We start from the raw sequence: 16,693 nt of genomic DNA on the forward strand, positions 1-16,693 counted from the left end.
ACTGGCTCCGCCTACTGTATTTCGAACCCCGCAAACCTTTGCCTAAACGCCGCCCCACTTTGCATCTTTGGCTCCACCTCTTCCCAAGCCCCTGTCTCTTCCTAAATCAACAACTCCACAGCCACGCCCACTCCCGCTGGCAAGCTCCGCCCTCAAGAGGCGCGCGGGCTCTTCGCAGCATTGGCTCGCGCCCCGCTCTTCCCTCTCTCCTTGCAACGCAGAAGAGGCGGCGGTAGCCACACCCCCGCCGCTTAAGTCCCGCCTTCTCGCGGAGGCCCTGCCCCCTGCCCGCCTTTCGCGCGAGCGGGCCCCGCCTTGTTCGCGCAGGCGCAGCGTCACCTTTGAGCGAGGTACCCCCTCAGAGAGGCTGTCCCATCCGCCCCCCTCAGCCGCAGGACGGTGTGTGACAGACCCCGCGGCAAGGGAGCGAGGAGGAGGCGGCGGCGCGTAGTTAAGCGTAGCCTTGCGCCCGCGCCTCATTCCCGCCCCCTCCGCCCTCTTTCCCTCACCCGCTCGCCCCCAGGTGTCAGGGGCATCTGCCGCCGCCGCCCCCTGCCATGGTCCCCCGCCCGTCGCCCTGGAAGCAGGAGGAGCTGGGGCGGCGGCCGCCATTGCCTGAGGGGGCTGCGAGGCGGCGATGAGAGGATGGACGCAGACGAGGTGACCATCCGCGAGCAGAACTTCCACAGCCAAGTGCGGGAGTACACGGTGCGTAGCCGCCGGGAACCGAGGGCCCTTTCGGGGCTGCTGGCACCGCCTCTCTCGACGGCCCCCTCGCCATCCCTCCTGAACCGCCCCCGACGGTTCTAACGTGTCGACCCCTTTTGCCCGTTCAGTATCTCACTTGCTCTGCCTCCCCATCCCCCTCCCCTCCTCACGAAGGCCCGCCTACACCGCCCCCGCGTGCAAGGAGACGGCGCTGCTCTCTCGCTTTGCAAGCCGCGTTGAGCGGGCTCGTGTGTTTTGCACCTGCGTTTTATGCGCCCGGGCAGTTAGTAGACGCTGCTGCTGCTGCTGCTGCTGCTGCTGCTGCTGCTGCTGCTGCTGCTGCTGCTGCTGCTGCTGCTGCTGCTGCTGCTGCTGCTGCTGCTGCTGCTGCTGCTGCTTTTTAAAAGGACTTCCCTTGTGGTTAAGTTGCACCCTCCTCCCTCGCCTTCCGCAAGTCACGCCTCGACTTTCAGTTCCACGTTTTTCCGTATTTGTGTGCGTGTTGCCCCTACTGTCGCTGCTTAGGGACTAAAGCTAGGCTTTTAAGCATTATGTAGCAGTTGCGAAGACAAGAATGTAATGAGACCATTAACAGCGTTGCACTTTTGTGCAGCTGTGGAAGTGTGTGGTCATAGTTTCTGTCTCCAATGAGGATTGGCCTAAAGAGTTTCTTCACCTGAGCGGGGGTGTCTAATTATTATTTATTTATTTATTTATTTATTAAAGTTCTATAATTCTCTCTCCCCCCACCATAGGCAGAGGAGGTACAATAATAAATAGCACTTTACCAACCTTTAGCAATATCATTCTTCCAAATGGTCTGGGATGTCTCAGAGTTCTGGGTTCTGCTTATGTCAGGTACTTGCTGTAAGATACAGTAGTTGGTTTTATGGTCTGTGACTTTAAAGTATAGCATTGTGTTATTGTATTTATTACTTGCTGTATATAACACTGGGATCCCTTTCAGGTGAATAATAGTTTAGAAATATAATAAATACGTAAACAAACTTGTCTGAAAAAAAAAGGTAATGTGGGTCAAATGTGTTCATGGGATACTTTTGCAGTGACCTTTCGTTTCAGCATATAAAGTGTTGGCCGACTGACACTTAGCTCACTAAGATATTTTCACTTGGAAAAGCTTATGCTCATATGACTGCCCACAGTATGGCTATATACAGGGTAGAGAAAAAAGATTTACAGCCAATATAAGTGGTATGTATCATACATTCCTGCAGGAGAGTGTCTTCCTCATATTCATATTACCCTCTCTCCAAACACAGCCCATACCAAGTACAGCAGCTGCATTGACTGTACCACGCACACATTGTAGCTGTTCTCTCTAGTTCTGATTCTCAGTACCTGTAAGTAAATTATATACTGCTTGATTGTAATAAAACTTTTCATTGGTTTCTTTAGTTTCATTAGTACTAATTTCTGAGTAAAATTGAAACATTCAAAGTTCAGTCCATCACCTTTTGCACAAGTGATGTGTCTTTGATATACAGTGTCCAAATATCCACTGCTTTTACCTCCTTCGCTGAATGTGGGAGTACATTCTACAAAGAAGCTTGTGCCATTCTGATTTGCATATAGAGTGCTTCCTAGCTCCAGATCATAATCCAAACCTTAACCCAAGCCTGGAAGTATATGGTGTCACCACAGCCCTTCTATAAATACCATCTACTACTTTTGCATATCATGTACTGAGCAGGTGTGCAGGATTGTTGCATATATCTCCAACTTCTAGAACAGATGGGAAGCCTCGGGCCTAGGATGCAAATCTGACCCTCCAGGCCTCATTATTTGGCCATTGGGACTTTCCAAAGGTCATGCTCCTGATCAGCTTTTTACTGACTGGAATGTGTCCTTGAACTGGGAAAATGTTTCTTAATTGCCAGAGTAAAGCATGGAGAGATGTATGTGCATAAAGAAACACCCTACTTTTTGTGTGTGGTCATGCCTATTGTTCCACCCAGTTTTGTCTCTAGTCCCACCTAAACTGGCATGCCACTCCCATAAGGTTGCCAGTGGGTGAATACAGCCCTCGTGCTGAAAAAGATTCCCCACACATTTATAGATGAATCCCTAGAGGTCATGATGTTGTTTGCAATTGACTCCCATCATCTGTTGAAAAATAAGTTGTATCTTACTTTCCCCCCAAAGGAGCTCAAAAAGTGCACCCCACTATACTTCATAACAACCCTGTGAGGTAGGTTAGGGTAATGGGTTTAAGGTTACCCATTGAATTTCATGGCCGAATCTTTCTAATGCTGACACACTCTGTTGAACCTATGCCAGTCAAGTACAAGAATACATCATTTGTCTAGCCTTTCCACATCAGTCCTGTAATAGCCAACTACTGGTACCTCATAAGTGCTAAGTACTTTGTGACTCTGTACCCCCTAATGTTTTGCTTTCCCTCACATCATGCTAAATACTATTCTCACAGCATTCTTCCCCAACCTGGTACCTCCCCAACTTTGCATAGTTTCATGCTGGGTACATTCAGAGTTACATAACTGTCTTTATGGCCTCTTCTGAGTTGTCCGCTTTGGTTCTATCACATCTCCCTACCCTTGCAAATACAAAGTGAATTTGCACATCTCCCCATGAAGTGATGTGCCAATTTAATACTGAAAAGTTGGATGTGTGAGTAAATTATACTGCTTATTTATTGCCCGATGCCACCTTGAATTGTTGTGCTGTAAGGCATTATTCAATACCCCTCAGTGTAATATTTTACATTTCTCTCTCTCCTTTTGCTGATTTTAATGTTTGATAAACCACTATGTTGCTTTGTAAATTCCATAGGCAAGTATGGGGTAGCTTGTTGCATTCCGTCTTTCCTTACACAGGTCATTCACACTTTCTCCAGACTGAGCATGGCATGCATCATAATGAGGGAATATGTGGTTAACTCCTCAGTGTCACAGGACTACGTCACCTCCTCTGCACAGTACTTTTGGTAATGGATTTTATAGTTGCTCATCCTGTGTTAAATGCTGTTCTTAACCAGAAATAGAATATATAGTCTTTCTCTAGGAATGTTATGGTATACTTTCCTCAAACTGTGTTTTCAGTTTTGACCTCTAATTTTTTATTGAAAAAACTGTAACAGGTTAGATAAAATTAGTGTTCTTGGAAGCTTTTTGTAACCTGGCATACTTCCTTAATTGCTTTTTTACACTACAGTATTCCCGGAATCAGGCTGGTTCCTGTGGCCTGGGACATATTGTTCATTTAATGCATGGAGAATCCTGCCTTTCAGAGTAGGAGCAGACCAGATTGTTTAGCTTGTTGGTTTTGATTATAGCGACCCTTCTTGTTTTGCTTGTTTTATTAGATCAAGGTGTGAACAGCTGAGGGTCTGTTCTCATTTCTGAGGATTTGTTATTCTCAGCTTTGATCTTTTATAAAACCTTTTTTTTTACTCCAGTTGTAAGCTGATATTTTCAGTAAAGTGAATTTTAAGCCCTTCTTAGAAATTGCAGCCCACACATAGCACAGCAACACTTCTGTGTTGTGCAAAAGTTGCACAATAGCTAATACCTTAAGTTAGCCTGCTTTTTTCATAATTCTTAGCAGCATCTTCTTACTCTTGGTCCAGTTCTCCTGGTGCTATGAACCTAGTTTACATTTTAAATAGCTACAAATTTAGTTTGTGAAAGTGGACTTGGCAGTCATACCATCCTTTTGCTTTTCAGACAGCACAGACGTACAACAAAATTACCAAAGAACAATACAGTGGTCAGTTTCTTGTACCCATGTCATCATGACATCTTTGTTTGGATTCAGCTTCAGATAGCTTTCCTCACCTAGTCCCTTGCTTCAATGAGACTCCGAATAATAGATTAATCAGACTCAAAATACAGATAAACATCAAACAAATTGTAACATTTTCTTAGCAATATATGAGAAAATGGACTTTCTGGAAGTGAAATTGCACTACGGTACCTTCACTTCCTTTCTATTGAATTATAAAACTCCAGTGTGGAATTTCTTTTTATAACACCCTTTTCAGTCTTTGAAGTGATAGCATTCAGAGTGATTGATGGTTGAGATGCACCAAATATGCCAATTTAGCATTTTTAAAGGCTGCATGATTATAAATAATGCACAATACATTTTTCAGAAATTAGATGACTTGCAGTTTAGAAAGTTTGTTGACTGTAAACCATAGAATATGGGTCTGAAACTAGGATTTTGTAGTTCACTATTCATGGAGATCACAACTCAATGAAAAGAAAAGAGTCATAGAATTGTAGAGTTTGAAGGGATTGTGAGGGTCATCTAGTCCACCCCTGCAATGCAGGAATCTCAACTTGCAATTCCCATCCAGTTGAAAGGAGCTTTAACATGTTGATTGATGGCCAGTGATCAAAATAGATAACTTTTCTGGTTGCCTTGCACCAGGCTCCTACAACCCTCTCAATGCTAAATGCATATACCGGTATATCCCTCCAGAAGTTACCAGACCATGGCAACAGTTCTAAGGAGAACCCAGTTGAACAAATGTGAATGATATTAAATTTACAGTTTTGGTGATTTGTGTGTAGAATTTAGGGTTTTCATGCAAAAGTTTAAAGGACTACTCAAGGTGCTATTGTTTCATGAAAATCTTAAATATAAATCCTTAATTAGTTTTCTGGAAAATCTGGAAAACAATTGAAACAATTATTAAATACAGTTTTTTCATCCTCCATACTTGTTTAGTGCCTAAGTAAATGGTATTCATTCTGCTGTATTGAGTGAAATTCCCTGGTATAAATTAGATCCTTTGGGCATTTTTTCCATGTAGGTGTGTTAAATAGAATATGCTGCATTGAGAGAGAGGTAATTTATGGTTGTTAATTCATGGTTTCTCTCAATCTCTTCCCAGAGTTCATTTGTCTACTATGGTGGGAGTCACTACTTTTGTCTATGAACTAATTATGTATGGCAGTTTTTAGTTTCCTGATCCAATGAAAGGGCAAATTTATATGGATGAAGAACATTAACTTGGATCCTAAGTTGCTCCTCTCTTCACATAAGGAGGAGATATCAGCCGACTCCCCCCTCTATCTGCAGCCATGTGCACAATATCGTACACCATTCCCAAGGGTCTCCAAACCCAGGAGAAGATTATTGGGTACTGCAGAGGGTAGGGGGAAGTGAGAAATCCCTCTTCAATGAGTATGAATTTTGTTCTGTTCACAGGTGGAGTGTTGTATTTATGGCCCCTCCTTCAATCCAGATACAGTAACTGCAGTAGAAAAGTCAACGGTTGCATTAAGTGTTCCGAGAGTGTTTTTTTTTTTGGGGGGGGGAGGCACATGGACTTGGTTTCCCCTGCTCCTACTCACTCCCATTTCTCTGCTGAAAGGTAGATACGATTTTCTGATAATAGAATCACAGAATTGTAGAGTTGGAATGGACCACAAGGGTCATCTAATCCAACCCCCTGCAATGCAGGAATCTTTTGCCCAATGCATGGCTCAAACCAGGCATAGGCAAAGTTGGCCCTCCAGATGTTTTGAGACTACAATTCCCATCATCCCTAACCACTGGTCCTGTTAGCTAGGGATCATGGGAGTTGTAGGCTAAAAACATCTGGAGGGCCAACTTTGCCTACGCCTGGCTAAAACCCACAACCCTGAAATTAAGAGTCTTATGCTCTACTGACTGAACTATCAGGTTGTGTGCTTACAGTTAGATTGGATCCAGTGTTGTATGTGGCTTCTAAAAATTAAGGGGAAATGTGGGTACTTAATCACATATATTTTTGATTTGGCTGCTGCCATTTGTTCTCAGTTTTTCCACACAAACTATCAATCAATATCTGTCTTTTAAGTAATTTTTAAATGTCTCCTTGGAGATGCTATTTTTTCTTTGGCTGGGTTTGTTCATACTGTTAGACCATAGTTTAAAATAAATTAATGTGCACAAGTGCTTTTCTCCTACCCTGCTCCTGGCTGTGCCAATGTGGGAGAGGAAACATGCCCAAACCAATACAGAATCTGGCTTGTTGTGAAGTGTGAACCTGGGCTCCCAGATTTGTTTTCTTTCCAGACAAACCATGAATGGAAGCCAAGTATTAATGTGAATGTGTTAATGTTACAAGAATATGATAATGTTAGGATTGAAGGCTTTTTCTCTTCTCACTATAACTCTTGATTAATTGGCCTACCTGGCATGTTGCTGAGAATCTTTTAAAGAACAGTACAGTTGGTCCTTTATTTGACCTGTAGGACTTGCATTGCAGACAGTTGTTTTCCTGAGAAGCTAAAAATGGATAGAAATTTATTCAGTTCAAGGTGAAATGTATTCTCTTTCTGTGTGAATGTTGTCCACAATGGGTTTGAACTATTCAGTCCTAATTGTTTTCCACTGTCTTTACATTTTTCCTCTGGTTACTTGAAGCCACAGCAGCATGTGTGTTAGTATTGCAGTGCCTGTTTCACACACTTATAAATGCCTATTTCAAACACTTATAAATCCACATTATTTATTTTGGGTTTTGGTAGTTGGAAGTTGAGCGATAGAAGGGGGGGGCTGGTGGGCCAGGTCTTTACCTCCCCATGCCTACTGGGCCAAATTTGGCAGGCAGGTGGGGTTACTATAGTCACTATAACATCAGGTGATGTACTTTGTAGCCCCAGTTGTTGCGACTTCAAAGAGTGGTGTGGGCTGTTTGCAAAATGACTTTTAAACAGCCCACACTGTTCTTTGAAACTGTGTCACGTTTGATGTCAGATGTCAGATGTTGGGCAAATGGGCGTGCCTTGCCCAAATGAGGCTTCATAGACTAATCCATGGCTTGTTGAAATTTGATTATTTAAAATTATTGTTCAGTATTGTCAGTGAAGGTGGCAATGTAATACAGTCCTAAAGTTTTGAAGTTGGATCTGAGAATTCTGTTGGCCGGGTAAGAATTTGAATGGTTCCCCAGAATCCAGATGCCTGCTCAGCAAATAAACTTATTCTATAGTCTTTGGGCAACATCAAGTTTTTCATCATTCATTCCTTTTCGCAAATATTTTTTAAAATGGTAAAATGGTACGATCTTCAATAACTGTAGAGAAAACTCAAGAGTCTTGTTTTATTATTTGCACCTCATACTTTCCCCATGGGGTTAACTGTGAGTTTATTATTAATTAGTTTAATTTATTAATTCAGAGGTTTTCAACCTTTTTGAGTCCACGGCTCCCTTGACCAACTGCATTATTTCTATGGCACCCTTGTGCGGCTCAGGAGCCCAGTTATGTCACCCCTTGCTTGCAGAGCTGGCAGCCTCTCACCCTTTTTCAAACACCCTCCTTTGTGGAGTGTTCCCTCAGCCTCCTGATGCCCCTCTCTTCTCCTTGGGAGTCCTCCGGGCAGCAGCAGCAGCTGCTGCTGCTCTCTCTGGTCTCTGAGCTGCCCTCACCCCCATCCTAAAGAGAGCTGCCTCCTACAGGCACCATTCCTTTGCAGAGCTTATAGCCAGGGCTGCTGCAATAAACAGCTGTGCAAGCTTGGGGCAGGCAGAGATGTGAGAGGGCATCAGAGGAGGGAAAGAAAGAAAGAAAGAAAGAAAGAAAGAAAGAAAGAAAGAAAGAAAGAAAGAAAGAAAGAAAGAGGGACAGAGGCTAGTGTTGCCCGTGGCACCCCTGACCATCATTCAAGGCACCCCAGGGTGGCATGGCACACTAGTTGAAAACCACTGAATGAATTAAATTTCTATATCACCCTTCTTCTGAGGATCACATGGTGCTTTACCATAAAAAAATGAAATATGTATCATAGTAACAAATAGAAACAATACACCTTCCAGTTTAAAAGGCCGTAGATTGTTTACGTGGCCAAAGGCCTGGGAGAAGAGGAATGTTTTTGCCTGGTGCCTAATGATATGCAACAAAGGTGCCAGGCAAGACTTTGTCCTAATGTCACCAGCGCAACTTATGGCTGAGTGGGCATCTCACGGACCAAATCCCAGTGCTTTAAATTAGGGCAAGGAACCTCCAGCCTTCAGGTCAGTGTTGGTCCACCAGGCTTCCCCATTTGGCCCCCAAGTCCATTTTGGGCAAGTCACATCCACCTGCCCTGTCCCTGACCTGACATCATACTGATAAAAATTGGGCTTGATCAAAGCCTGCTTTGTGCAGCTGCCAAAGTGCTTGACAGCCAGCTGGTTGTTCGGAGCCTTTGAAGTATTAAGCAGGAACCCAGCATTAAGCAGGATTGCTCTCCCGTCACATTAGCCTATGAGAAGGGGGAGTAATCTGCTTGGTTTTTTATTGTTGGTTGTTGGTTTTTGCTTTTATCCAGTTGTGTTAGGGAGTAATATTCTGCTGTAAACAGAATAATACATTTTTAGTGACTCCAAATCCTGTTTGGGCTTATATTTTGTTCATAAAAGCTTAATGCTAGTTTCTTATTTATTCTAAGGGGAGGAAAGTACTGGTTCTAATTTAATGCTTATGTAGAGTATTATAAATCTGTCATATCAAAAGTATGAAAAATCAATACATTGGAATAATTTTTTTGAGTTATAACTTAGCTTCCATGAATATGCAGGTGTGTAGTTCTATACTAAAGAATATCATAAATAATTTGATATATTGAGTTTTATTTATATAGTTTATTGTAAAAGTGCCACCTTGGAATTTTATTTATTTTATTTAACAAGATATATATACTACTTGATTATAAATAGAATCTCTAAGTGGTTTACAAACAATAAAACAAATTAAGTTCTCAAAAGTTTCAAACAATTCAAAATATAAATAAGCTAAACCTAAGCTAAACACATATTAACATGTGCCAACAACTTCTTTATTTTTAAATTTTCTTCTACATGCCTATGTCTAGAACATACACCTTTTTTACCTTCTAGCATGGGCGAGGAACCTTTTGGCCAAACTGACCAGATCTTTCTCTGTCATCATTCCTGACTGGACAGGTGCGTTGTCCCTTCTGCAGTGCTTCCCAAGTGTCTGACAGCTAACTGGTTGTCAGGTGTCTGGGAACACCAGTGCAAGGGACTTTGTAAGGGGAACTGCTGTACAGATGATCCAGACACACCATTAGCTGCCCCACACTTGACAACATATAAGATGTCAGGTGTGGGGCAGATGGGCATGGTTTGGGGAAACCGGCCTCGTAGATCAAATTAGGAACTATGATACCCCAAATTTGGCCCATTGGCAATAGGTTCCTCACCCCTATTAAAGGTGTGTTACAAAAAGCAGCAGAATATAACTTGATATTGTTGTGGCTTTAACATACTGCCCTCCTGTTTTAATTTGGAACTTCATTTTTAAAACCAATACAGTAATAATAAGCTAAGGCTTGAGAGCATGGAAAGTACAGTCCTTTCCACATTCTTTTCTGAAGCAGTGAGATTGATCTATTCTAGCCCCTTGTTCCTTCCTCAACAATGGCAAGAATTTCAGAGAGCAGCGTGATGGACCTGGGTTTTCTGAGGACATTGCTATGGGTGGATGATTTAGCAGGGTTAACAGACTTGATTCCTTTCTGTTGTTATGTCAAGTAAACTTTGGCTTCCAGGCATTGAAAATTGAGGTAAAGAATGCTTCCACACTCAGAAGCTACATTTCATATAATCATAGTTGGAAGGGATCTCAAGGGTCATCGAGCCCAACCCCATGCAGTACAAGAATCTCAGCTAGATTCATCCAACCTCTAATTAAAAACCTGCAATGAAGGAGAGTCCACCACCTCTCATGGGAGCCTGTTCCACTTTTGAACAGCTCTTACTGTCAGAAATTTCTTCCTGATATTTAGTTGGAATCTTCTTTCTTGTAACTTGAATCCATTGGTTTGGGTCCTAGCCTCCAAAGCAGGAGAAAGCAAGCTTGCTCCATCTTCCATGTGACAGCCCTTTAGATGTTTGAAGATAGCTATCATATCTCCTCTCAGTCTCCTCCGTCTCTTCTTTTCCTAGCTAAACATATCCAACTCCTTCAACCGTTCCTCATAAGGCTTGGTTTCCAGACCCTTGATCAACTTTGTCACCCTCCTCTGCACACACTTCAGCTTGTCAATATCCTTCTCAGTCCTTATCACAATGCTATATGATAGGCCATCATTGTTGTTATACTACAGATGGGTTGGACTGAGAAATTATTGAATGCTACCATCATTCTTAAGGTCTTCCAGGCTCACCATTTTCCTAAAGAAGATAGATGGATAACTATTGTCATATGGAATAAATTGTTGATGCTCTGTTCGTCTCTTTAATTGTAATCAAAGCAGTTCATGAGCAAAGGCAACTGACAAGATTATGCCCCCACTCCCATTTCTGTTCTTTTTAAAAGCATTTCTGAGGCACCAAAGAATGCAAATAAAAATGAAATTTTGATTTCATATTCTTTGCAGAAGTCTGTGAGTGGCATATCTTTATTTATGATGCTTGAGATGGATCTGCATGTAGCTATTAGTACTTTGTTTACTTGCCAAATGGCCCTGAAGGACACAAGCATTTCCTTATGGGAACACTCTTGCATTAGAATCAGTCTGTTGCCACCTGCTGTATAGAAGAAAGATTGCTAATTGTAATTATATTCACTGCTTTCAATTTGGGGAAACTGTTCTAAATTGTTCCAAACCTTTTAATGTGGTTTACAGTTATAATGCTTTGCAGACTCAACAGTATTACCACTGAGAAAGAAAGTTTAAGGAACGCATTGTTGTAGATTCCATGTATTTGCGTTGTATCATGAGTCCTAAGATAACCTACAAGATAACCACTTTCTCTATCACTAAGCTTGGGAAATATTGGGATTATTAAATATTGGGAATAATTAAAAATTATTGTGAGGGAGCCATGGTTGTATTTGTAATTATGGCTGTGCTTTTTCGAGCACTTGTGAAAGTGCTTTAACCTGTTTCAGCTTCTGCCCCCTTCAGCCTGGATTCAACCTCATTTGTTTCCATGCAGTCATCTATCCGCATACACATTCAGCATTTTTATCCAACTCCCATTATCCCTGACCACTGGCCATGCTGGCTAGGAGTGATGGGAGTTGTAGTTCAACAACACCTAGGGACCCAAGGTTGAAAAAGGCTGCACTATGGCCTTTCCAGGTTTACATGGAGTTCTGTATCAGCAATTTGAAGATGGTGCACAAATGGTTATATTTCCTGCTGCTTTTACTCAAGAGTTAATATATAGTACTTCAGGGCATTAATGTGGACTGCTTCTCACTTTTTGGGTGTTTATTTGCTTGCTATGAGTTATTATGGCTTCTTGTCTCACCTGCATCATTTGACCTTTTTTGTATATTGTTGTTTAGTCGTTTAGTCGTGTCCGACTCTTCGTGACCCCATGGACCATAGCACGCCAGGCACTCCTGTCTTGCACTGCCTCCCGTAGTTTGGTCAAACTCATGTTCGTAGCTTCGAGAACACTGTCCAACCACCTTGTCCTCTGTCGTCCCCTTCTCCTAGTGCCCTCAATCTTTCCCAACATCAGGGTCTTTTCCAAGGATTCTTCTCTTCTCATGAGGTGGCCAAAGTATTGGAGCCTCAGCTTCACGATCTGTCCTTCCAGGGAGCACTCAGGGCTGATTTCCTTAAGAATGGATAGGTTTGATCTTCTAGCAGTCCATGGGACTCTCAAGAGTCTCCTCCAGCACCATAATTCAAAAGCATCAATTCTTCGGCGATCAGCCTTCTTTATGGTCCAGCTCTCACTTCCATACATCACTACTGGGAAAACCATAGCTTTAACTATGCGGACCTTTGTCGGCAAGGTGATGTCTCTGCTTTTTAAGATGCTGTCTAGGTTTGTCATTGCTTTTCTCCCAAGAAGCAGGCGTCTTTTAATTTCGTGACTGCTGTCACCATCTGCAGTGATCAAGGAGCCCAAGAAAGTAAAATCTCTCACTGCCTCCATTTCTTCCCCTTCTATTTGCCAGGAGGTGATGGGACCAGTGGCCATGATCTTGGTTTTTTTGATGTTGAGCTTCAGACCATATTTTGCGCTCTCCTCTTTCACCCTCATTAAAAGGTTCTTTAATTCCTCCTCACTTTCTGCCATCAAGGTTGTGTCATCTGCATATCTGAGGTTGTTGATATTTCTTCCGGCAATCTTAATTCCTGCTTGGGATTCATCTAGTCCAGCCTTTCGCATGATGTGTATAGTATTTTGTATATAGTATTTTTGTATATAGTATTTTGCAATTGTAGAACCATCTCTTGAGTTGGGGTTGGGGGAATCTAAGGAATAATTTAGGGCTGTATAATCTCCCCCTGCCCCAGATTTTAGGCCTGTAAAAAACAAAAGAAAAAAACCCAACCTTTTAAGTACAGCATCTGATCACTAAGAAGCTCTAGAGCTTAAATTCAGAGACTTTTGCAAGCACTAGCCATGAGAAATGTTGGTCCTTGGACACAATATGCTTGGAATGTGATAATAACATTGCCAACCTTTCTTTGCCCTATTACAGAATACAGTGTTACTGCTGGATACGTACCTGATCCATTTTGGGGTGCCTTTCGCACCCTGAAATGTACGTATTCAGAGTGGCGCTTCCGTGCATGTGTGAAGCGCCGATAGAGCGCTTCTGCGCACGCGCAAAGCGTGTATCATGCTTCTGCACATGCGCATGCGGCGGAACCCAGAAGTAAACACTTTCTGCTCCACTGAGTACTTAACCCAAAAGTACTCAACCCGCAGTGAACGCAACCCGAGGTATGAGACTGTACAGTATATGGTATGTAAATTTCTAGGAATTGGAGAGTAGTTAAATCGCTCGAATGAAACATTGTATGTAGAAAGACATGGCAGTTGCCAGTGTATCCTACTGACAGTTAATTTCACTTGTATCATTTTGTAGTTTGGTTGGTGGAGTCTCAACCACTAACCAAACAACAGAAAGATATTGTGCAAGTGAAATTAACTATCTGTAGGATATGCTGGCAGCTGCCATCTCTTATGTATAATGTTTCATTCTAGCCGATTTATCTACCCACTCTAGTTCCTAGTGTCTTCATCTGCCCCTGCTGCAGCAAAACACATCCCTCCTGTATCGGTCTCTACAGCCACAGTGAATGCTGTAATCCTCCAATGGCACTCTTCCATGTCTCTCGAGACACATACAGTATTGGTTAGTTGTAGATCACTGGATGAATCATAGAGTTGGAAGAGACCACAAGGGCCATCCGGTCCAACCCCCTGCCAAGCAGGAAACACCATCAAAGCATTCCTGACATATGGCTGTCAAGCCTCTGCTTAAAGACCTCCAAAGAAGGAGACTCCACCACACTCCTTGGCAGCAAATTCCACTGTCGAACAGCTCTTACTGTCAGGAAGTTCTTCCTAATGTTTAGGTGGAATCTTCTTTCTTGTAGTTTGAATCCATTGCTCCGTGTCCGCTTCTCTGGAGCAGCAGAAAACAACCTTTCTTCCTCCTCTATATGACATCCTTTTATATATTTGAACATGGCTATCATATCACCCCTTAAACTTCTCTTCTCCAGGCTAAACATACCCAGCTTCCTAAGTCGTTCCTCATAAGGCATTGTTTCCAGGCCTTTGACCATTTTGGTTGCCCTCCTCTGGACACGTTCCAGCTTTTCAATATCCTTCTTGAACTGTGGTGCCCAGAACTGGACACAGTACTCCAGGTGAGGTCTGACCAGAGCAGAATACAGTGGTACTATTATTTCCCTTGATCTAGATGCTATACTCCTATTGTGGTGAGGCCCTCTGTAGCATCACCTGACAAATTGTTTATAGAACCATTTCCTACTCTATCCTAAAAATACACTTTGAAGATTACTGTGATGAAATTATAGGCAGCTGCAGTTGGAAGTAAGAAATTGATTGCATGTGCAAATCCCTGCATGGCGTTAGGTGTTCTCTGCAAAAATGTGAACTACCTTTATTCTGGCTTTAAATCACACTGATTTAATTTGGAATAATAGATCTCTCGCTGTGGGTTGGAAGTACTGTTTCAGAATTAAATATGACCCTGCTTCCAGTCAAATTGAACTTGGCAAAGCAAGCCATTTTTAATCCATAAGTGTTTTTGCATGAGAACGTAAGTGTTAGACAATTAATTGTAGATAATGTATTTTAAAATAGTTTTTGCATAAACAACCCTCTAGTTTTTTCATTATCTCCTTCCTGAAACCCTGAGAATGAAGGATGATAGAAGCACTCTGCAGGGTTTTAATGACAAGTGCTGGATAAGATGAGCTGAACCAGGAATGGGGTACTATATGCTGACAAGCGCTGGCCTGGAGAGTGCTGATGTGTCCAGTCATTTGATATAACTAGTTATTGACATTTAGAGATAGCTAATTCGAGTGAAAGCACAGTGAATAAAGCCAGAGTCCAAAGAAATTGCAAATTAATATACCGTTCAGGTACAATCCAGCTCAGATTAAGTCCTGACATATGCACGGGGGGGGGGGGAGGGAATATTCTATTTCCATACAAATATACAGTTAATCTTCTTCTTTGGTGATCACTCATAGCTGAGTAAGATTGTCTTCCATGAATATGGTCTTAACGGTGTGTCCCTAGGCAACCGTGGAGACCAATTTTGGATCCAGATAGGAGTTGATCACAGTGAGGATTTGCCAAGCGTGCCTTTCTCTTAGCTCATATCTCCTTTTCTTCCTGAGTTCGTTCTTCTTCAATGATACCTTTTCAGTCAGTATTTAATGTGAAACTCTACTTTAAAGTTAAAAAATTTTTATGAAGAGTTATTTTTGTTGTTTTATAAATCTCTATTCTGCTTTTCTACTCAGACATTTAAGGCACAGTTGTGCCTTTGTACTTTTAGTATTATTATTAATTACTCTTCTTATATACGTAATGCCAAACCATGGTTTGGTGTTATTCCTAAACCATCATACTGACTACTAAACATGATTAATAGTAAAATGGAATTTGTGTATGTGAGGAGTGCAATCCTTTGGCCATTTGCTATCCATGGGCAACATTACATTGCACAGACACTCATTATTAGAGGAAATACTAACTTTCATGTTGCATTTTTCATTACATTTTGTATCAGAATGTTTCAATTATGGTAAGAGTCAAGTGGGACCTGCAACAGAATGTTGCAGTGTAGAATATTCCTATTCAACCACAACAGTCATTCTTTCTTTCTAGACACTTGATTCCAGGGGCAGTCATCTGGTACCCTTCAGGTTCTGTGAGCTACAACTCCCATCATTCCTCATTGTTGACCCTGCTGACTGAGGCTGGGAGTTGCAGTCCACAACAGCTCAAGGGTACCACATTGCCAATACTGTTGCATTCCATTCTCCTAGTTTCTATTAGTATGATGATGATGATGATTGTAAGATTTTTTTTAACGAAAAAGTTCAAGGTCTGACAGGATTATAAAAGAAGAAATCAGGATAGAAAGATACATTGCCACTGATTTCCACTGATCACTCTGTTCAGTTGCCAGTCATTGTAAGAAGGAAGACATACAGTAGTAGTTGTTTCCCATGTAGCGCAAATTGCAAACTTTATACTTTGTCCTTTGACATGAGATGTTTTGTGCAGCCTCAAATTCTGGAGTCTTTGCTCACTGGTAGGTAAGTGTACATAGGATTGCAAGCCTTGGTCAATATTCGATAGAATTGGGAGTTGACATCCCATAAATTATGAATTTGAATAGTTGGATTTTTAGTGTCAGATTGTGGGGCTGATACAGGAAGTGTAATGTTTTAAAACCTTTGATTAACTTTCCATGCATTTTGTTCCTACTTTATTTCTAACATGTCTGGCTTTGTTTCCCTGTATTATATTCTGGGTACAGTGATTCTCTACATGTCAGTGGTTGAAAGAAATACAAACGATTAGTATAAAGTTCAACACCATTTTAGTGCATAGTTTATTTTCTCACAAGCCTGATCCAGTTAAAAATACCTGGACTTGTGCAGACTTCATGTGTTGCAGGAGTGCTGGAGTGCCATCATTGCATCCTACTGGTGTTCTGGGTCAGTTGCCAGATTATATCTTCAAATGTGTTGTGCA

The 16,693-nt window shown here is 42.0% G+C and overlaps 1 protein-coding gene across 1 annotated transcript in view; it reads left to right on the forward strand.

Annotated features, from left to right (window-relative positions):
* Window positions 1–329: 329 nt before the first annotated feature.
* LMBR1 (limb development membrane protein 1) overlaps window positions 330–16,693 on the forward strand; it is a 67,260-nt gene continuing 50,896 nt past the window's right edge. The window contains exon 1 of the mRNA XM_035129041.2: window positions 330–708. Within this exon, the coding sequence (XP_034984932.1) occupies window positions 646–708 (63 nt within the window). The 5' untranslated portion in view covers window positions 330–645. The remainder of the gene's footprint in view (window positions 709–16,693) is intronic.

This window comes from Zootoca vivipara, chromosome 12, assembly GCF_963506605.1.
Source record: "Zootoca vivipara chromosome 12, rZooViv1.1, whole genome shotgun sequence".
In the NCBI taxonomy this organism is placed as follows: Eukaryota; Metazoa; Chordata; class Lepidosauria; order Squamata; family Lacertidae; genus Zootoca; species Zootoca vivipara.